General features: G+C 45.4%; 1 protein-coding gene across 4 annotated transcripts in view; it reads right to left on the reverse strand.

Annotated features, from left to right (window-relative positions):
- Positions 1 to 23233, reverse strand: part of vps13b (vacuolar protein sorting 13 homolog B) — a 318767-nt gene that overhangs the window by 3492 nt on the left and 292042 nt on the right. For all 4 annotated transcript variants that reach the window (XR_002874967.2, XM_023964361.2, XM_023964362.2 and 1 more), the window contains exons 49-63: positions 18563 to 18646; positions 18281 to 18456; positions 15273 to 15443; positions 12086 to 12293; positions 11211 to 11399; positions 10846 to 10992; positions 9417 to 9703; positions 8121 to 8248; positions 7848 to 8044; positions 5634 to 5752; positions 4765 to 5191; positions 3715 to 3852; positions 3353 to 3581; positions 625 to 801; positions 375 to 545 (exon numbers count right to left, since the gene is read on the reverse strand). Coding sequence is in view for 3 of the 4 variants with exons in the window: in XM_023964361.2 (XP_023820129.1) it covers positions 375 to 545; positions 625 to 801; positions 3353 to 3581; positions 3715 to 3852; positions 4765 to 5191; positions 5634 to 5752; positions 7848 to 8044; positions 8121 to 8248; positions 9417 to 9703; positions 10846 to 10992; positions 11211 to 11399; positions 12086 to 12293; positions 15273 to 15443; positions 18281 to 18456; positions 18563 to 18646 (2848 nt within the window). In the remaining variant the exon portion in view is untranslated. The remainder of the gene's footprint in view (positions 1 to 374; positions 546 to 624; positions 802 to 3352; positions 3582 to 3714; positions 3853 to 4764; positions 5192 to 5633; positions 5753 to 7847; positions 8045 to 8120; positions 8249 to 9416; positions 9704 to 10845; positions 10993 to 11210; positions 11400 to 12085; positions 12294 to 15272; positions 15444 to 18280; positions 18457 to 18562; positions 18647 to 23233) is intronic.

Here is a 23233-nt window from a genome sequence, read left to right on the forward strand (position 1 = left end):
ACTGATACCAAGTCTCCCATATATCGGAATAGAGCAGAGAAAGACAAAGCCGGGAGCCAGATCCACCAGATTTGCACCATGTTGACATTTTGCACCGAACCTCTTCAGACTGTGAGTACATGTGCAGGTGTCAACGGTCTGGTGTGAGCACCAGACACTAATACATGTTCTAGAACACGCAACACATGTCTGGTGTGAACGTAGCATAAGAGGGAGGAGCAACTACAGAAAAGATGCCCACAATGACATCATGGGAAAATACGGTTTCTCTTCAATCCAGAGGTGAAAACATCTGCTGGCTTCAGCTAAAGTTAAATGAAATCGGGCACAGATTGGGTTTCACTGAGGTGTCAGATGATGACATCATCACACACCTAACAGGCTGATGCCAAGCCGGGACAATCCCTGTCTGAGTCCGTCGCCGAGGCTCTCAGGCAGCTGTCGCCGCCACTCCTCCTGCCGGGTGTAGTGCTCTTCATCCAAAGACAGGCGGTCCATGTTTCTCGCCAGGCTGGTGGCCAAGTTAGTGATGGAGGTCAGGGTGCCTAAAAGAAAAAGAGTAGCGGCTTGTTCTAGTTCAGGGTTTGAGCTGAAACCGTTCTGATGTTTAGAGACGCCCGTTACCCTTTGAGATGTGTTTGACAAAAGATGTGGTTCCTCGGGACACTCCACTGACAAACGCTCCGGGGCCGCGCGTCAGGCCCTCGTACGGCAGGCGGAAGAAGTCCGACACGCCGTTTCCGATGCTCCGGACCAGACTGGCCGGGCTGCCGAGGATCTCCAGGGATCCCACCACCCATCCTGAGACACAGGGAAAAGCACAGTGCAGCACAAAGGGTCGATTCCTGCAGCCTTTAGGGAGTCACGACTGACAGAAGTGTCAGTTCAACGCCAGGACAGCCTGGACTCCAAGCTAATATATAATAACTAGGGTTGGGCGATGTCCCTTAAATTGGCCGTTGACGATGTTTGCTGTCAACCATCGGGATGGACGATGACATCGTCGGGGGGGGGGGGGGGGGGGGGTATTTTTTTACATTTTTCGTTCTTATATAACTGCTATTCGTTATTTTGCTTTTTCCATTTTATTTCCCAACTAATGGTTAATCCGCGATGATCCAGTATAAACTGAGGGAAGTGACTTTAACAGAAAAAGTAACAAGCAAGATAGAAAAGAAGTGGTCCGCTCCCGCACTTAACTAGCGAAGTGGACCGGCGGAGGGCGGATTTACAGCTTTATGTTTGATGGGAAGGGGGGGGGTACATGAGCGGTATGTGTGGGAGATTTAAGACTGCGATCCGTCCCGCACCTCTAGGGGTACAAGCTATCAAACTCAGAACCGGGACAGTTCGGATCGTCAGCAGACACACAGCGGTTTGAGCTTCAAAGCAGAAATGTCGCTCAGTCCTTAGAAAACATTCAAACAATCACGCGGATTTGTGTTTCCAGTCGTGTCCCGACTAAATAAAGGCTGATGTTATTCACAGGATGCAGCACCACCCAAAGCTAATGTTGTTAGCCCGTGTTAGCATGCTGCTAATCCTGGCTACGTTCAGAAAAAGCACTGACCACACGGATTAAAATTCAAATGATGAGCGAACAGGTGTTTCATAATAACCGTAACATTATTAAAAGCACGTTTAGAAGATCGTCTCGTATTTTACCGAGCTGACATGTCAATGTATATAGCTGCTCGCCGCTGTTATCGTTTTGTATTGAATTGTTACCTTCAATAAAGTTTGGGAAAAAAAGCCGCTCGGCGGAAGTTGTATCCTCTTCCGGTTTTCAAACTGCGCATGTGCGAATACTGCGCGTGTGCGAATGATTTATTCCGACCGAAATTGTGACCTTAGTGAACGTTTTTATATTCTGAAAACATTTTTCTGGGCCCATGTACACGGTTGGATTCTAATCCGACCATTGATCCCATCAAGATATTTTGTACATGTAACCGCGGCTTATGATGTCGACGCGCAACGTGGCGGGGGCGTGGCATCACGATGGTGGTCTCTCCATCGGGATGTCAGTCACCCATCACGATGGACGATGATATCGTCCATCGGCACAACCCTAATAATAACACTTAATTGGAGGCTTTGAATGACGCAACAACAACAAAAAAAGATGATGTGCAGAAATATTCCCACAGCAGTGCTTCACAGTCCTGACACACGTTCTGTTCTCAACACATCTGGAAGGTGTTCTCTTAGAGGAATATTCCACTTCCATGCCCCTTGAGCAAACTCACTTTTGCCATGGTCTCCTGGCCAAAAGCAGTTTACATGAATCGATCCAAATTCTTCTCTCAGCAGCACAGCCATCCCAACTCTCCCAGACGCGCAGACTCCCGCATGCGATCACACTCTGCAGTGATTTACAGCCTCCTACTATCTCACCTCTCTCATTCAACCATGCTTCCCCTCAGATGCCACGGCTCATTGATATTTATGCTCTGACGACTGAATCACCAAAATCAAACGGCTTTCCTCCACAGTCAGGCGCTGCTCTGCTCCTATTCTCTGTCAATTTGTGCTTGACTGATGGACTCTAACGGCAGGAAAGTGACCCCAGCGGGGGCGCTGAATGTTTCGGCTTCATGTGATCTCCCAGTTGTGGTTTTGGTGGAGCATAACGTCCAGACAGAAGAAGATGTTGAGGCCTAAAGCTCGCCTTCAAACATACATGCTCCGTAACAGGGTTTTAACGGGGCTGTTAGTATGTCAGGCTGCAGGGATCAGCTCATCAGAAGGCAACACTTCCCTCTGTCCCCATCAGCATGCTGACATACGAGCAGAACCGAGGACTCTAACGAGAAGGAAGCGTCTGTCCGCCGCTGTGACCGCTGACGTGGAAGTGACGGGGTTAAAGCAGACCATGTGTGGGGGGGCTCTGACGATGCGGATGAGTCCGCATAGACTCGGTGGCCGTTCACGAGCGCAGCGCGTCGTGCTGCCCTCACGCCATGACTCATCTGTCAAACCTTGAGATGAGACGGTAAATCATGACATGGGAACAGAGGGGATCGTTCTCAGGCCTGGATGATCACTTTTACTGCACACTCAGAGAGCCCCAGGGTGCAATCGTGTGAGAGCCGGGCTGTGCTCGCGCTGAGAACAAATGCTTCAGCTTCTCACTCCAGTGCTCTCTGCCAGAGTTTGCCTGAGATGAGTTTGCAATCCACAGAGCTGACTGAGTCATTTGGCTGGAAATCCTGACATCTCACACAGACAACAGTGTCCACACGCTGCAGGGAGATTTATAGTGTATACTTCTTGACCGGGTTTAGGGTGAAATGATGATGATGATGATGATGATGATGATGAGGCCACATGCAGCTGCACAGCTACATACCAGCTCTGAAGAGAGCTCCAGCGGCGTAGTGCATGGCCAGAGCGTGAACCAGCTGTCTGGCTGTGGTGCAGAGCGGCCCTCTCTCGAACACGGAGAAAGACAGAGGCGTGTGGTCCGAGGCGATGTACAGCTTCAGGGACGCATGGATGCTGACCAGCAGGTTCACCGGCTGAATGGTGAGCCTCTGCAGCCGCACGGGGTGGACCAGAGCCATCACCGACTGATGCACCTGCAAGAGATCAACCAGTACCATCATGCTCTGGTCCTGTCCTTCAGCACAGACCAGGTCGGCAAAAAGGCCCCGTTTGGGATGAGCTGAGGCTGCTTCTAACAGCTCAGATGATGAATGCAGGGTGGGGCACCTGTTCAGGGAGCAGAGAGTCGGCTCTAGGCTCTCTGCTCACAGCTCTGTCCGGCATGTAAGTGTGGAACAGAGTTCTGACGTAGTACACAAAAGTGTCCTCCAGGTAGACTCTGGCAGGCTGCAGCTGGAAGGTGACCTGAGGGTAAAGGAGGACACAGAGCTGTTCAGAGAGAGGCAGCTTCAGGGTTTGGACACAAAACCAAACAATTCACACAATCCAGAACATGGAAGCAAAGCAGCCAAACAGTCAGACATGCCAGCTTTAAAAGACCCACTCTAATGAAAATTGTGTTTTGGGTGTTTCTAACATGGTCTTGTGGCATTTTTCTGAGGATGCTAAAAAAATGACAACTATTGATGCAAATATGCATCAAACCACTTTTGCTCCAAAATGACCTTAATTTAGGATCTACATGAAAATCACTGTTACTTTGGAAATGGTTCAAATTGCATTTCTGAATATGTTTCATTCACATTGCGGTGAATCAGGAAAAGACAAAAAAAAAGCCTTTTGAAAAAGATGATATTTGTGATGTAGAAAATACACTACAAGCTCTCTGCTCCGCTGTAGACGAACAGATCCATGAACGTCTTTGTTTTCCTGGACTGAGCTGGAATCTGGATCTAAACTGTACGACCGGATAGCTCTGATATTCCTCGCCTTTTCTGTTGCACCGCTAATGTCCGGTTGGGGGTGTGAGGGCCTGGAAGCTAGCTTGAGAGCCTGCAAACAGATGCTTGAAAGGAAATATGGGCGGGTTTACTTTGGGCCAACAGTCCCGCCCACAACTCACAGGTGAATTTCTAATGATCTACTGCTGCTCTGCAGAAATTATGACCTAGAAAACCACAGGTTTTTAAAAAGTTTAGGCTAAAAACAGCAAAATCGTAATTAAAAGACCACTCTGAGTGCTTTGAAAGAACATCAACAGATGATCGGAGTGGGTCTTTAAGCTTCATGATGCTGCTAAAAGATTGTTATTATTAATAAATTCTACGTGAGAACAGGCTGCTTGTTTCCAGCTGACAGGCGGGCAAAGAGCTTCACCTCCTCCACAGAGCGTCTGTCCATCGTCATTCTCAGCTGCAGGAAACAGGAGCGCCTGAACTCCTCCAGCGCCTCCGGGGACTCTGTGGGATTGTTGTCAATACTCCACAGAGCTGCAGGTTCAACTCCGCCTCTCTGGTCTTGGCACAGCAGCACGGGGAAGTGGAAACTTGTGCGATTGTAAAGCTGGTTGTCCACTTGCAGGCTGGAGCAGCAGACCTCGATCAGAGATGAGGCAGATGCAGCGGCAACACCAGAGTCGGCCGCCGGCTCGGAGGCCAGAGAGCTGCCTGCAGGAGCCGAGCTCAGCAGCAGCTTGGTTAAGGTGAGCCTCAGCAGCTCCACGGAGCCGCTTGTGCTGGTGATGTCATCAGTCACCGCGGCACTGACCTCGGCGAGGAGCACTCTGAAGGACAGCCCAGACGCTCTGAAACAAAGCAACCTTCTATAAAACTGACACAGAAACATCTTGAACTGTCTTCTTCTGCTGAAGCAAACACTTCAATCTAATAATGATCAAAGTTTCAACAAAGCCTTTGTATAATGACTGATTGTTTTTAGAGAACAATATGAGACCAAGCTCATCCATCATGGATTGATTCACAAAGATCACTGTCTGAGGTCGTCTGTTTACATTTACTTTACAACACCATTTATTAATGTCTTGCTGTGCCAAAAGGCACAACGGTTTTGATGTCATGGAATAAAGCTGTAATTCATCACACCAGATGAGGCTTTTGTTGCCCTCCTGTGGTGAAAGGGAAGCCTGGAGTATGGAGGAGGAGAAAGCTTCTCTGACGGTCAGGTGTGAAAGGCTAACCCTGTACAGCTGAGTGAATATGGCTGGAGTGGGGGGTAGCGTGACGTACCTGCTGTGCTGGTAGGTCATGGCGTCCATGCTGCCCTCTGGCGCCAAGGACAGAACCAGGGTGCCGCCGTCGTACGACACATCTGTGTACAGACACCCAAAGCCTGGCAGGAAAACCACCTAAGCAACACATTAAAAATAATACTTTTGGTTATAAAATACAACCATGGACACAAAAAAAAACATCTTTGTTTTCACATTTTCTCTACAACAAGAAACATTGACAGAGACTTTTTCTCCAAAACTGACTCACAAATAAAGAGATTCTAAGTATCCACTGGATTTAGCAGCTCGGGCTTTTGCAACAAAAGCAGTCATTTTCGGCATGACTTTGTCACACACTGTTTACCGCTTTTTATCAGCACACCTTTCTTCTGCCAGCCCATACCACCCCCGGTGTGATAGACATTTAAAATGCCCATGGAGCGTGCAAAGGCGCACACGTGTCGACTTAGTGTCAGTGCAGGATTCTTTGTTGCTGCAGGTATAAATAAACTTCTGTTCTGCTTTGTTCCTTCACTTCTGATGATTGACACCTCAAAGGGCGTTATTCCACTTGGTCACTTACAAAAGAAAGAAATCAGTAATTAGCACTTTAATCTTGTTATTTTATAGGTTTAAATCCTTTTCATAGCATCTGATATGAAGTGCAACACGTTGTCATGGTAACGGCTACTGACCCTGCACCGACCTCGCTCAGCCGCAGCAGAGGAAAGAGGCATGTATGCTAAACGTCACGTTAAGGCATCAAAGCATCATTTCAGAGGTAACGATCTCCTCTTACCGTTGGTTTTTGTCCAAATGATGAAGCTAAAATTTGTTTCTAGAAAACAAGTAGTTTTCTAGATCACTTTCAGTGCAAGAAATATCCACATGATCAATAAATGTGGATCAGCAGATCATTAATTAATAAGAGAATCATCCATAAACACTTATCTACTCTCTTTTAAGATATGAGGGAAACAAGACAAAGACACAAATTGAAGTCAACATTACCGTTGATGGTAAAAGTCCCTTCCTGTCATGTCCATCACAGAGACATGTGAAGGACGGAGGTCTTTTCTACTGTCCTGCTCTTGTGATAAACTGGAACAACGTCAGTCCACCTTTGCTCCAAGTTTGGGTTTTTACGGTTACCAGCTGGCGTTTAGATCAGTGCAATAGTAGAGAACATTCAGACTATGTGATCGGACCTTCTTCTAAAATGATCATGATCACTTTTTAATGGAGACTCTGCAGCCAATCAGAATCGAGTATTCATTTGTGGTATAATGCAGCTTAATGCTCCAGAACAACAAACATCTGATTTTATCCAGTTGATCCTTCCATCAGGCCGATCCTGTACATTCTATGGAAGTCATGAGAAGACACTCAGTATTGCTGACACATTTATTTACCACTCTGATCATTTTATCAAACTAAAACCTCCAGGAAACCCTGATGTATTACTATAGAAGGTGACACAAACTTCTGCCCATGACTGTTTCTGAAGGCACACATGTCTCACTTTAGCCTCCATCGTGTGGGCTTTGCACTGATCAGACACTCAGGTGACAGAAGAAGCAGATCAGCTCTGAATGGAGCAGTCATAACACGTCTGCCCTTTGACCTGAAACACCTCACACGCAGGTCAGAGCCGGAGCTGGCAGTAACCAGAGATGTGCAGCCTCTGCGTCACCCTGACCTGCCGCTGCCGAGACACAACACCAAACATTACACGCGCTTCTCAGGCCACACCAGCCGACCGGACCGCCGCTGCTCCAGCAGACGCACAAGCATGGAGACAGAGACAAAACAAACACTGCACTAACTAGATACCAACCAGAGCTATTTTCATTTCAAATGAGCTAACAGGACAGCCAAACAAAACCTTTTTGCTCCTTTACATCACAGCCAAGCTTGTTTTACAATTATAAAGCTCAACTATTGGAAAAATTACGTGAAAATTGGGGTTAAAGGGGTTTACAGCCCTAATGCGTCTGGTTGTAATTAGTTAGGTAATTCAAGACATCAACCCTGCCACTGACACATTGTAAACTCTGGCTCCACTGAGCGGTTTTAGGGGCTGCCTTATTTTCACAGAGCTGCTTTGATGTCAACTTGTTGACTGGGCATTTAAAGCAATTAGAAGGGTTAGCCCTCACACGCAGGACAGGAGAGCTGATGGCTTCAGAGGGAGATGTTGTGTTGAAGGGAATGAGACACAGGCTGTTACCTGGGTGCCAGGGTAGTTGATGTCTATGGAGTTGGTCCACTCAGTGGGGCTTTGGTCCAACGTGGATTTCAGCTGCACTGTGGGCAGTGTCTCTTTCTGTCTGCAATCAGGAAAACCAGAGACGTGGTGGTAGAGCTCGTGGTGCAGAGAAGAGTTGGCAGGTAGACGGCGGCAGTACACCTCAGCCCTTGGAGTTTCTGTCCAAGACCATAAAACGTACACCATGAACTGATGTCACTAAAGCAAAGGCTTCATTAGTAGGCCTCTACTTACCTTTGACATTTTCCCTGAAGAGCAGGTGCACAGGACATCTGTTCTGGATCAGCATTCGTGGACAGGGGTCCTCATTCAGGGTGATGTACGTCACCCCAAGGTGCTCCTGGTAGGTAAGCACAATGGCTCTGCAAAGCCCAAAGAACACATCCAACAATGGTTGAATACATTTGTGCCTCCTCTGAGCTGTGTTAGTGAGCAGATTCTTACCAAGCACTTGTTGAAATGTTTGAATTTATGTTTGTGTAGTCAGGTAAACTATACAGCAGTGGTGCCAAACCCCCTGTGGGATGGTTGGTACTGGGCTGTAGCCTCCATTTTTTCTGTTTCATTTATAATCTGATCCTGAATAAAGGTTTTACTTTGGAAAACGACTAGATTCTCTCCACCATATCCGATTCATTCGCGAGCAAGTTCCTCGGTCACGTGTAGAAAATACATCCTCTACTTTCTTAATTTCTTATTTGAAAAGTTTCTTTTCCCAGAAAAGACGCAGAGAGAAAACAAAAGAGAAGCCTTCGACTTCAAAATAAACAAAATCTGTATTTAACAAACCAAAACCAGGAGTCTTTACTCCAAACATGGATTTACTGTGACAGTTGTTCCCACAGACCATAATAATGATGCAGAATATTCAGCAACCGGCTGTCTAATGTTACCAGGATGCTACTAATAAAGTTGTTCAAACGGTGGAATTAGGTTTATTATTATATTTAGAAAATACCAGTTTTAGTTATTTTTCTTGAATTTTTCCATCGCACCTTAAAGTTGGACGAGACTGATGTTGGCATTTAGCTTCCACGTTGAAAGGTTTGGGTTAAGGAAAAATCTATATCACCTTTTAATGGTTCCTACATGAAATCCAGCGAGCAAATAAAGTTTTAATCAGCTGCAGATATTTTACAGACAATGAAGATAAACTTTGCCCCCGAACGTTAAGGGACACTGGAGGCTAAAGAAAAAAAGAAATCAGACGCCCACTTCAGCCTCAAACAGGCCAGTCTGTAAAAACAACTGTCAGGTCTTAAACCGGTCCGTGGCCTGAAAAGGTTTGGGGAGCAGTGCTATGCAGGACTTTCTTTCAAAATCAGAAGACTGTGTTACTCAGTGGAAGGGCATCAAGTTGTTTAACACAGAGAGAAGAAAGATACAGCAGAGAAGGAGAGAGGCTACCAATGGAAATGCTTTATCTCTGCACTTCAACAAAGTGTGACCTGCTGTGGTAATTCATGGCATTTTGTCTGGTGCTTTACTCTAAATAGGCTGTGTCAGCCAGCAGTGTTCTGCTGCACCCACCTGCTGCACAGGCCACCCTGGCAGTCCGGATCTACAGGAACAGACACGCTCTGCCTGGGGAAGTCTGGTCTAACGGGAGCGGGGAGACTCCAGGCCGTGCTTCCAACGGTAACATCTAGTCCTGGATGGAAGCTGAGAAGCATGTGTCTGAGAGGCAGAGGGAACCCCACCTTCCCCTGGTCACTGGTTTGGAGGAGGTTCCAGTATGGCACGGAGCAGGGCTTGGCTTGGGATGAGGCTTCAGAGGGGGGGAGGGGGAACATGTCGCCCACCTCCACCTCACAGACCTGTTAGGAGAACACAACCAGAAGAGACTGGAAATAAAGCAGATTAACCCCTTGATGCCTGATTTGATTTCCTTTGATTTGCCTTCATGTAGATGCTAAATGAAGTTCCTTTTGGAGCCAAAGTGATTTGATAAATCAATAAGCATCATAGGTTAAAGAGGAGTGGCCTTCATTGACACAAGTTTGTTCATTTTTAATATCCAGAATAGCACAGGTGAGGGGACAAAATGACACAGATAATAGATGTTATGGATGCACAATTAATAAGATTATCAGTGATTCTCTAACATCCATATATGGATATAGGTTACTATAAAAAGCTTAAGAATAGCATTACGTGTCGGAATTCAAACAAAACCATGAAAAATGAACATCAGCATGGCCAAGTACTTTTTCCAGATTTGAAAAATGCTTTTGTTTGAGTGATCAATAACAGAGAACTTTTATGTACTCACAGAACCAGGCAGGATTTAGCTTAAAACTGCATGTGTTCAAAGTTACTTTAGTTTTTTGGTTGATGGTTGGATTTATTCCAACTTAGCTGTTCTACAAAGGCGGCGGAGGTGAGGAGAACAGCAGACATGAGGAGAAATGAAGAAAATGAAGAGTATGAACGTTATTTCGGCTAAAGATGCACCACAAAAACCACAATGTTGTTTTTACTCTGTGTTCTCTCCCACTGAGCTGCAGTTAAATTGGTAGCAGAGGGGTCCAGCTGCGCAGTTTTAGCAGCCCAGCAGTCGACTGCAGGCATCAAGCAGTAGGAGTGATGAACAGACCAAAGAGAAAAGCATTCCTGGCTCTGTTTGTGCTCTTTGTTGTTGTTTGACCCACTGGCTGTTATTGAAATCAAAGATTTTAGAGTTTTATTTTTAGTCAATTATAGACAACTGGTGATTATTCCAGAAGGCTCATGAAATGACAGCATTGTTGCTGCCAGCAGATGAAACCAAGAGGAGAAATCTGCTTTCAATTCTGTCTGTTTGTCTATTGTCCCTGTGACGTGGGGTGGAGGGAGGAGAAGCCAACATGGCTCCGATGTGGACGAGTGTGGGACATGCTGGGACCGCTGTGCAGCTCTGAGGATTCAAACAGCCCACATTCACAGCAGAGTGCTTCACGGTGAAGAAAACGGGCCTTACCTGCTCATCCCCACCGAGCTCCTGAGCCGTCAGCAGAGGGCTGTAGTGAATGGTGTAGGGAGTGTTGTTGACCAGGATCGTCCTGTCCTCGATCTGCAGGATCTGAATGCCGTGTCTCACCACAGACGACACGGTGAACTGACACAGCTGTGACAAAAACGCAAAACTCAGCCGTTACTGAAAAAAACTTTTAACTTCACTTATTTGCCCAGGATAACAACTTTACGCACACTTGTTCTTAAACTAATGCGTTTGAATATTTGTGAATTACCAGTTTGAAAAATACACAAAAACGTTTTCGTGATTTAGGAATACAGTGAGTGAGCAGAGGAGACGGATCAGCCGCCGATAACTCAGAAGCTCACCTTCTGCTTCCCAGGGAAGGCTCCCAGAGTGATGTCCACATCTACATAGCCCTCCTCGTCCAAAGTGACTACCACCGAGCTGAAACCCTCCTTCCACCGAGGAGAGGTCAGGTCATGAACCAGTTTCAGGGCTGGAGACTTGTGCACGGTGTTGGTGGGGGCCCAGTAGACACCGATCTGGAAGGCTTCCTGCTCCATGAAGAACAGGAGGGTCAAAAAGAGAAAGAAGCAGGGAGAGAAGGACGAAGAGCAGATGGGAAGAACAAACATCAGTCTCCATGAAGTCAGATTCTAGTTGCAGGAAGAAGCTGTGGACGTCTGTTGGGAAACAAACTTAGTGGACCAGCATAGTTCTGACATGGTCCCCACAGCCACGTCATTGTTCTTCAAGATAGTGAAATATTGCAGTGAAATCCTGTTTGCTGGGACCATTAACATCTCATGTGACTCACTAAAGGAAACCTGTGCAGAGGATTTGTCCTGGTTTACTGCAGCACATGCTGGCTGCAGGGGTGGAGGGAGGCAGCTCTGGGGGGGGGGGGGGGGGGGGGGGGGGGCTCATCATGACACAGGTTTTCATGAGAAGTTAAACCTGGAGGGGTGTAGTGAATATTTATTGTCAAGGAGGTGAGTATACCGCAGATTCATTACTTCCAAGAGTTTTGTGATGTCAACTCGTTACTTTTTGTTGTGACTTGATAAAAACACTAAGTTGTCATCACTTGGTTTGTGCAGACACGTCTTTGTCACGCTGTGCTCTTCGTCCTTTTTCTCTTTTCGGTTTATGAAAACGTGTCGCCCCAAAGCACACGACTGCAAGCGGATGGGTGAGGGCTTCCCTCGTCCGTTCTCTGTCGCTCTCAAATGATACACACCTTGAAGTTGGGTGGCACAATGACCTTGCCGGCTGGTATCTGCAGAACGATGGTCTCTCCTTCAAAAAGCCACAGGTCCCACTGAGAGCTGTTGACCAGGAGGGCCCAGGGGAGCAGCTCCACCAGCAGGGTGTTCAGACCAGACTTCCAGCGGGACAACTTCACCTGCATGGGACTGTCCCACTGGGCTAAAGGCTCCATCACTGACCTGTGGGGAGAGCAGAACTCACCTGGGTCATTTCAGAGCAAACATAACCACTGCTAGATCCATTCAGTGTTTTAAACACTCAATAAACAATCATGACCTGCAGAAATGACTGACATCCTTTGTAAGTGTTCTAATTCTGTGGTTTTCAACCTTTTTTAAGAAGCCAAGGTCCATTTTTTCCTGTAGTCTGTTCTAATGATGCTCCAGCCCTTCAGGACGACTGTATAATCCCGTGTGAATTCTGGGCCTGTGTGGATGAACACAGATCTGATATTCTGGTTAAAGGAAATAAATCCTTTTCAACGGCACACATGACCATCTCTCACAGCACACTGGTGTTCCGCGGCACGCTGGTTGAAAAACACTGTTCTCATTGGCAAGATGTACTGATTGAGGATGGCAGTGAAGCTGTAACCCATCAGATTTAAAGAGTTTCTTAATCCAAAAAGATGAATCTTTCAGGACAGAAGACGGGAAAGCAGGTCTGCCGTCCAAACTGGGGGGTGCATGAGTCCAAGCTATAAACCAACTCTTCCACAGACACTCAGACATGATGCTACACTCCACTCACTGAAAAACACCCAGGAGCGCCTGGTTTTAGAGGCTGGTTAAAACATTTTTACCCTGACAGACCTCACTGACGGCTGTCACTAAGACTAAACAAACAGCAAATTATGCAGCACAATTAGACTGTGAGAAAAAGTGGAGAGGGCTTGTATAGGAGCAATGTTCCGAGACAAGACGGCAGATGGATGGAGAAACCCAAAGGCCCTTCCATGAATCCACTGACATGGCAGCCATTTCAAAGCTCTGCAATCATGGTCTTGTGAGTGCTAAACAGGGCTGAGCACCAAACAAACATTTGGCTCAAATTTACTCTGAAGGCTTCAGACACAACCGCTCCCTCTCACTCAGGGCCACCTGGACCAGGCTCACACCACAACAGCCAACTCAAACTTGTCACAAACCACAAGTTCCTGTCACTGGGCTGAATATGGAAGCGTTGTTTCTCTCTGGAGTTCATGGTAAAGTGAGCGGTTCACAGGCAGCTCTACTTCAGGCTGAGCAAACACCACTTCTGTCAAAGCCCAACAACTCTTGAGCATCACAGCTCAACGTGTTTGAATGCACCATCCACAGCATCAGCTCCAACTCCTACGGACATCTGATAAAAGTGAAGAGGGTGCGTCACTGCCCCTAAAAACCCAAACAAGGAGGAACATAGCTTCACCCACCTCATTTTCCTTTTGTGTATTTACACGCTGTGCTCCAAAAAATACACTTCCTTCTATCGAGGCCAAACAAATGGAATCAAAAGTCTGAGCTCAGGCTGTGTCTGAAAACATCAGTCATTTCTGTTGTAGATTTTTTTCTAAAGAGCCTTCAGAGAAGCAGGCTTCAGACAAAATACCACTTTAGATGCTACAAATTTGCCTCAGCTTTGAGAGGAGACAGAATTATGAATGACAGGGATGAATGACTCAGACACAGCGTGGGAAATTCAAAAGGTGAGGAACATGAATGTGTGTTTTTTTGCAGTGGTGGGCATGAGAACAGGGAAAGCGGGCGACCGCAGGCAGACGGGTGACTCATGTGTCCAGCAGACGGACTGGCCTGTGGGGGGGACGTGTGGCCGCGTCCTCCACCGCTGCCATCAACATGTGATTGCTGTGTGACTAAACACGACTTCCTGAGTGACAGTTGTGGACAGTTTCACATGAGTTCTGCTGGGTGGCAGATGTAAACTGGTCCCTGCTCAACATGTACACAACCAGGCAGTCCACATGCTGGGATAAACTTAGCCTCAAAGCCGAGCCGTGTGACCCGAGTGTGAAAGTGGGGCTGTGACAGAATGATGGGCGAAGCCTGGGGGGGGCGCAGTGGGATTTCTGATGTCTGCTCTGTCTTTGCAGATGATTGTTTTATCATGTGAACAAAGACCGGAGAAGAAAAGTGCCTTGAACAGAGAAGCCAGATTGCTCAATTCTGCACTTTGAAGAGGAATGATGTTAGAATCTGTCCCTATTAAGAAGAAAAACATGAACTCCTCAACAAAAAGGGTTTTAAAACTTGCAGAAAAGGTCAAATAAATAAAAAAATAGAATTCCAGATGTTGAGTCAGATGTTTTATTGAAGCGACGTCCACCCCGCCCTCTGCAACGTGTGTTCAAGCGGCCACTTCCAATGAAAAGTCGGTGTACATGGTTTCAGGCTTCCACGTTCTAAACTCGCATGTTCACGCATAGCTACTCACATTTCTAAAACTGGCCACTAAACGCGTGTTAAAAGTTTAAAACCAGGTTGAACTTCAACCAATCAGGGACTTGGATTTGGTAGTGGCAAATGGATGGCATTCCTTTTAATTCACAGAATTTCCAATGATTAAAAAATGGATAATGAAGTTTAAGTAACTAATAATTGCGGTTTGTGTCCGGCTAGTTGTACAAAGCAGCCCACCTAAAACATTCAGACAAGTTTATATCAAGACATCTCACCAGAAAAAGCTTGGAGAAAAATGTGTAAGATTTGCACCCCTTTGACATTTGGCACCAAGACTCTTCCAACCATAGGTGGTGGACATGCGCTGGTAACAGTAGAACAAGAAGAAGAAGCCCCTCCCTGCTTGTCCAGTGTGAACCCCGTGGGCTAAAAACACGTTCAAGAACCTGTGGTTCTGAATGCAAGTCACATGCATGGTGTGTGAATAGCTGAACATAACCAAAAGGTTAGGCTTTCTACATCCTGGTCTGCTTTCACCGCAGAAAAGTGAAAGTTAATGAAAGAAGCTGTAACATCCATACATCCATATTATATATATATATATATATATATATATATATATATATATATATATATATATATATATATATATATATATATATATATATATATGGACCGTATATCCAGACAGAAACCTGTTAAAAAATGTACAGAACAAAAGTGGATCAGACTTTGACTACCATTCTAACAGTGGCTTACCTGTCAGGGTCTTTGGTGACGTAAGGCCATGGTGGGTTTGTGGTGGTCTTTGGACCATAGAAGTCTGCCAGAAGGAGCTCTGGTTTGTCCTCCTGTTCAGCCTTGCTGAGAATCTGCTTGATCAGATTGGTGGAGATGGGCACGGCACAGAGTGAAGCATCTTCATCCTCTCTGTGAAGGAAAAGGAAAAACTCGGAATCCTCACAAAGACACACTTGCTTTGTCTTAGCGTGACAGCTGTGTTCCTTTTTGCCGTGCATTCAGGAGAACACTGTGTGCTGCTGATTTTCCATGTCTTTGTCTCAAACAAAAGCCTTTATAAGATAAAGCCCTGCTCACAACCCCAAAATTCCTCCCCAACTCTAAACATTTCATTAACCAATGAAAATATCCAAACACAAATATCTCCAACCAGGTAATTAGAAATGTTCTTTTATTAAAAGTCTGCTAGTTGTGTGGAACATTCCTCTGTTTTTGAATTTCTTTGGAAAAAGCTATTGTTAAAATTTCCAGAAGCTAACAAAAGCTTCTCAAAGGACCCGAGGACGAGCTTTGTCAAAAATCAGGACTTCAACAAAACTTAAACACTACCCTGTCCCTAAGAGCTATTATTGCTGTGCAGTACACAAAAAGTACATAGATTAGCACAAGCCAATAAATAGATTGAGGCTTTAAATCTCAATCTATTTCCCACTCAAGTTGTGTTTGTGAGGGCCGGGAGTTTTTTCTCAAAGCAGGAAAGATGGCGTCACAGGTGCAGGGATGCTGGGGTTTATTCTGCTCATCCCAGCAAGAGGTTCAAACAGGTTTAGATGATGTTTGGTAGTAAATTAACAGGAAAAGAAAAAAAAAGAAAAGAAAAAAGGTGTCATGTGAACAAAATTCAAGTTCTGTCTGGGTCTAAGCATTGGGTCCCGTTCTTATAATCTTTGGTACATGACTCGACTGTGGATTTGAACTCATGAACCTTAAGTCTTGAGGGCAGACACTCTCCCAGTAGGCAACTTTCAGTGACTACCAAAAAAAGTAGGAACTTTCTCTGTAGACATGCAGTCTTGACCTCCAAACACTAGAGTCAAAAATCAGGGAAAACGCTTCGGAATAGTCAAAAACAATCCTCTTGAGGGCCTCAGCTTTAGACTCTGGTTGGGTTTTGCAACATGAGTATAAAAAAATGCAACCTAAACAATATCTACTCTTTTGCTGGGAAGCCGACTGATCCAGTTAAATGAAAGCAGCCCCTCCTCCCAGAGAATGTGTGTATTAACAGACTCCATTGTGCTACAAAGGGAAAACTGAGGCTGCTGTTCATGGGTCAAGGGGAAGACAGAGTGAGGGACAAAATGCTGACGGGAACTTTTTCCTTCAGGACAGTCCCTGAGAGGGGTAACTGGGGGGGGTTTCTGATTGTAACCTCTTGATTTTACCGATGTAGCCGACAGTTTGAGGAGACCGTCTCCTGTCGCAGACCGCAGCTCTGTTCTCTACCTCTTCCATTAAAGCCCACAACTATGCATAATTGCAGGAAGGAAAGATGAGCTGTTGACCAGTGAAAATTCAAGACCCCCCCCCTTCCCCCCGCACCATGGGAGAGTGGGGTTGATTGGGGTGTGGAGTGAGCTTGTGTTTGGGGGGCTTACAGTTGTGGCCTGAGCATTTGTGAAGATGGAGAGGGATGAGCGATGGATTGATTTGGGGGGACAAGAGAGACTAGCATGTACACTTGTGTGGTTAGCAGCAGTTTAGACGGGGACAGGTCGTAAACATGAGGACTGTTGTGGTTACAAGCTGGAAAGACGGGACGCTGGGTTGTTTCTGAGCTTGTTTTTCTGAAAGCTTGAAAAGGTTTTATCTAAAATAACATGGGCCAGATAGATTCCCAGTCCCTGTATGGTCTCTGCGGCCACGTCAGAACAACTGAAATCAAAACACACTTTGTTACTGGATATCTAAACACAACAATTACAGCTCAGATGCTCTGATGAGTCACAGACAGTCAGTGTTTTCCCTGTTTATGCAGATCAACACTACATGCTTTCCTGTGCATTTTTGTAAAATAACAAGAGTTACAGCTGTAAGATGAGCAGATGCAACCAGGCAGTCTGGAAACTGATTCCTTATAGCTATACCTGCTTTGACGATGCGTGCACAGACCCGGCTACTGACAAAATGTAGGAAACCTATATGAAAATGCACTGGTAAACTGGAACACAAAAGAAAGCCCAGAGTTTGTGTATTTGACAGTCCAGACTTAGGTTTCACACTCAGCATAGCACTTAGCTAACCAACACACTGACAGAAGAGACCACACACAGATAGAGGGCTCTCACACACATCCTACACATCCAAACGTACACGTAACCTTTATCCACACACTGAGAAAAACACACAAACACACTCACAGCTGCTCTCTGTTAGGGCTCATGTCCAAATGAGGTGTAATTATGGTCCAACCTGACATGCTGAAGTTAGAGCCGTGTCTTAGCTGCTGCCAAGACGGCTTACTGCTCTCCTGAGAAGTGCACGGATTCCCCTGGATCATGTCTGCAGTAATGGCTCGCAGAAACCAGCGCGTGGTGTGAGACCGCCCTAAAGAAGTGTTTCTCTCCTTTAGGTAGATGTGGGCACACCAAAAGCCTGCTGCAGCAGACCAGAGGTACCCTTCTCCCTGCAGATGTGGGACTGAATAAGTAATATTTTCAAGCTCTGCACTAACCAGGATGACCATGAAAGTGCACTGCTGGCCAGGAGCATGTGTAGTGTGTGGAAGCAGGGAAGGAAGTGGCCTGTTAGCTGGAGCCATTGTTCCATTCTGAGTGTTTGACAGATCTGGCCTGCATTGTTGGTTATGTTTAAGTTTTTCTCATACAGCCTCTGAACATAAGCAGACTTTTTAACTATATATCTTTAAGCATCACAGATGTTTTGCACAACATGAACTTTCCCGCAGTGTTAGGGCAGGTTGAACACATCACCATCCGTTCCTTTGAAGTCTTCCTCTGAATTACCTGGCCTGGAAAGTGAGGTGGTGGTTGAGGTGAGCTTCAGTGTTTAACAGGGGCTCCTGGTGTCCTTGTCCTTGGATGAACTGACTTTCTTTCAGCCCGAGATTCCTTTTTTCTATATGGATAACTATTGGATCTGGTAAATGGCTCCTCATGATGAATAGGGGACTGAAAATGACCTGCAAGCAAAACAGAAGGACATTCTTACTACAGACTGAGACTGGGGCTGTAATAACACACCTAGAAACTTTATTTTTAGGTTATCTCGGCTAAAAAGCTGCTTACCACTCTCTGCTGCATGGGGGAGTCGGCCTCAGTAGTGATGAGAGTACACCATACGAACAGCAAAGAGCCTCCAGAGCAGCCCACCTAAAATATTCACACCAGTGTAGATCAGACATCTCACTCTAATCCTATTTAAAATGTCATGCAAAATCAACCTGTTGGGCTTTTAATTGTATTGTAATGTTCACCCCCCCCCCCCCCCCCCCCGCGTAATATTTTGATCCATTCAGACATTTCTGAATATTCCTCTAAAAATCTGCTCTCTGAGCACCACCCCATAAAAGCGAGTGGGTCTTCACATTCATACATATGAAAGTGAGAACAGCCCCTTCCAGGAAGAGTCTGCACTGCTAGCTCCGCCCCCAGACTAACACACACACACCCACTTTCTCCATGGAGCTAGCGGTGATCGGCTAAAGGCTTTCATTTTACATGAACAATATGCACATCCATCTTTGCAAAAGTTCAGATGTAGTGTGTTTTAATGGGTGAACCAAAGACACGCTGCTGAGGCCAACTCTAGTATGACGTCATGAAATGGGCGGCATTGAGAGAATGATCCAGTAAGTAAGATGATCAAGTCGTCTTACTTCTGGGTAGGAGAATGAGCAAAAAATCACCCATATTTCTTTCAAATAAAACGTTCTTTAGTGTGCCAAAGGTAATATATAATCATATACATGAATATAGTTTACTCTGAAAGGCTTAAGAAAAGCATGATATAGGGCCTTTAAAAAAACATTTTTTATTATAATTAAAATGAGGCTGATCATGGAGACTGTAGAAAAACTTCCCTTCCCAAAGTAAGTCCAGTAAATTTGTGCTTCCATCACATTAACTGTTTGCGAGAAGTGAATTAACTGACCCCTTCCAAACAGGAAGTACCCGCTGGATTCAAGAAGCCAAAACCCCAGACACGTCTACTGAGAAATTAACAGCTAATACTCTGACATTCTATTGGTCAGAATAACCAATATTGCTCTGATACCTTTTTCTTAACATCTTCTTGATAATCCTAATGTTTTTTTTACTGAGATTTTTTCGTTTTTGCAAGTTATTCAAGTTATAAACTGACCAATCAGATGCCTCAATAGAACCACATGGTGCCCGCTGGCCCCCACCTCAAATGTTCGAAACATTTCAGTGGTAGGGGTTTGGACTTTGAACAAGCTCACTCCTGATCGTAGAGTAGTTGCCATAAAAAGATTGATTCAGACCATCTTGGACCAATCACTGCTCACTGAAGTCGTCTGACTCCAAATGGCGGCATCTGTTCCACGGACAAATGGTGACTCCATTGACTTAATTTTGTTGGAGCCAGAAGTAAACCATTTTCTATGGGTGACACCACACTGACTCAGTCCAGTTCATATATACAGTCAATGTTCCATCAGTGTTATACAGTATTTCCTCATGTTTAGCTGTTGACATCCTTCTTTCTGCTTTTTTCAGTTGTTCAACCTCTAGAATATTTTGCAGAAATGACAACTCATAGATTTAACAAGTGCCAGGTAATGAGTAAGATTTAAAGGCTGACAAAGGACCCCCTGAAGGCTGCGCGCTCTCAGTGTCACTGGTGTCGGTCCCATTTGTTCCTCACTCCTCATTAAAGCTTTGGGATGCCAAGACACATGCAGGCTGTGTAGTTTATGACAGACGGGGGACATCTTTACTGCATGGGACAGCACAGCCAAGCAACCAGCAACATTTCAGACTTCATACGCAGACCCGCGCAAAACAGCACATGAGGATGAAGGAGGTGAAACTTTGGCAAACGGAGAGGAGACAGGCCTGATCCTATCACTGGTAAGGTCATGACAACCTCCTGTGCTTAGTCAGGAAAAAAGGACAAGTGCAAAAAAAGAATGACAAGCCAGATAGATGAAATATTGTTGAGGAGTACTTTCTGATAGAATACTGGCAAAAAAGCAGATGAGAGAAGAGACACAATTTAGCAAGGGAGACAATTACAAACAGGACAGGTATGACACACTTGATGCAGTGGGATGCAAGAAGAAAAAGTATTTGAAATTTACAAGACAGATTAGAGAGCATGTGTGATAGAAAAGAGAAGGGAGGAAACAAGAGATTAAAAAAAGCAGAAGACAAGAAAGCATACAGAGAAATCACAGGAACCAGCAGCTCATGGGGAGCCTTTGCACTCTGAGCCAAGTCTTCATATTCACGATAAAAGTGGAAATGAAGCATGAGATAACAGAGACACGTGGAGACTGCTAGGGCAGAAGAGACGGATGTTTACAGCATTAGACTTCTAAAAATAAAAAGAGAAAAACAAAAAAAGCAAAGTAAATAACAAGTATAGCAAGACTGGAGCTGGCACTAATCCAGCAATGCCTTCTTCTTGTGCCCACATATCAGCCAATGTTTCCTGCTTTTGGTTAGTGATGTTTTGAAAGAGTATAAACTGTATTTTCTGCCTCTCAACATCATCGGGTTTTGGGTTGTAGGGTCTTTGTAAGCCCGTCTGAGAGAAAGATTTCAATCTGTTCTCCAACATGGAGTAGCTGCATAGAAGCTCAGCAACCATGGCCACCCAGAAGAAGTGGATCTGCTCACAGTTGGTGGTCCAGTCAGCAGCTCCAAACGTGTGTGTGTGTGGAAGGAAAGCTAGTTAGACGTGTTGGTGTGTAGAACACCACTCTCTCTTCTTGTCTGGCAGAGCAACAGACGTTTTGCCACATGTGGTCACTCGTGTGCCCTTACACACATGTGACATCACATTCATAGGGTTTCATGGCAATGACGTCAGCCCTCCTTTGCTGCTGTAACAGCTTCAATTCTTCCTGGGACTGCTTTCCACAGGTTCAGGAGTGTCAACGGGGATCTCTGAGCGTTCTTCCAGAAGCACATTTGTGAGGTCAAACGCTCATGTTGGACAAGGCGGCCTGGCTCGCAGTCTTCGCTCTAATTCATCCCAAAGGTGTTTTTCGGGTTGAGGTCAGGACTCTCAGCAGGCCAGTCAAGTTGTTCCACACAAAACTGGCCCATCTATAGATCTTTATTTGAGCAAGGTTGCACAGGCATGTTGGAACAGTGAGGGAATACACTGCTCCTAAAATTGTCCAATTGGTGTGCTGAAGCTTTGAGAGTTCCTTTCACAAAAAACCACAGGGCCAAAGCCAGCTCATAAAAAACAACCCCACATAATAACACTCCCTCTCCCCTGCCAAACTTCACACCTTCATCTCTGCAGACGGACAGATCCTGTTCTCTTTGCAAACACCAGAAATGATTTCCACATAGAGACACCTTCTCCATTACTCCAGAGAACAAACCCTCTGGTCTAGAGCCTAGCTGAGGTGTTCTTTACCTCCAAGGCTCTGCCTGATGCTTGGTAACAGAGATACAAATTTTCTGTTGACCTCTGCTCACCATGGATCTGAGCATTCAATGTAACTGCTGTCAGTTTGCCTTTCCTACCAATTCATGGCTGAATTCCCACTGTCTTTGTAAGAGTGTTTAGGAGTGTGAACATTTCACAGCTCGACTCACAGCTGTCACAACAACACTTTTAAATTCACCGAGCCTCTGAGAGCAAACTGTTCATCAGTTTTTTAAAGACCCCCCCTCCAATCATCTTGTGATCTCTTTGGAAAGCGGGCCTAGTGGTCTTTTAATTATTATTTTCTTATTTTTAGAGTTCATTGGAAATTCTCCTCTGATTTGTCGGCTATGGAAGCATTTGTGTAGCATAATTAAAAATAAAAGTCAAACTAGAAACGCTTTTTCATTTTCAAAATGAAGCTGCATTTGTTGACTAAAACTAAAATGAAAAAGCAATCTTCCAAAAGGCTTTTTCATTTCTACTTATTCTGTGTCATAATAAAAACGAAAATGCAAAGAGGGGATTGCATTTTCATTTTCACATCCACCCTGCGAATATTGTCACATAATTCAATTCGACTTAGCATTTCCAGAGGGGAGGCGGGGCGATGACGTCACTGCTATCTCCCTGTGTGCGGCTGCTAAGAGACACATGCTAGGAGCAGTGTAACCTTGTGTTAGCTGCAGAGGAGAGGGCTTTGTGATGGTTGTTCACTCCTGATGATCGTACACAGCTTCTCAGGACTACATAGCAGCATTTTTGACTTCTGTGGTCCGAAATTTGGGACCACAGCCTCCTTCAGAGGCTGCAGTCTGCAGCCAGATGCACCAGCTAGGCCTCGGATGAAGCCTCGGCCCACGGTTCAAGCTTCTCCCGGACTAGCTTTGTCTTCGGATGGAGCTAAAAACCCAGCCCGCTAGCCCAGAGACAAAGCTAGTCCAGGAAAGCTTCGAAGCGCAGAAGGAGGTAGTGCTGCTACGCAAATCTGAGAAACTCTAAACCATCATATGAATTTGTTTTTCCAGTGGTGTCCAGACCAAAATAAATGCTGATGTAATTCCCACATATTTACATCTAAGATGCTCATTGCGGTATTGCCTGCACAGAGTTTCAGGTCCCTCCACGGCTAATGTTTTTAGCACATATTAGCCTAATGCTAACCCTTCTTCCGGGTCCTTGCAGCCAAGAAAAAAGCACTGACCGCACGGATTAAAAAAATTATGAGCGAGCAGGCCCTTTATAATAATCATAACAGTAATAAAAGCACATTTAGAAGATAGTCTGTCTGCAGCTTCCCGCTGATTTTGCTGTTCGAGGACAGCTGG

This window comes from Oryzias latipes, chromosome 16 (assembly GCF_053564925.1).
Source record: "Oryzias latipes strain Hd-rR chromosome 16, Olatipes_Hd-rR_3.1".
NCBI lineage: Eukaryota > Metazoa > Chordata > Actinopteri > Beloniformes > Adrianichthyidae > Oryzias > Oryzias latipes.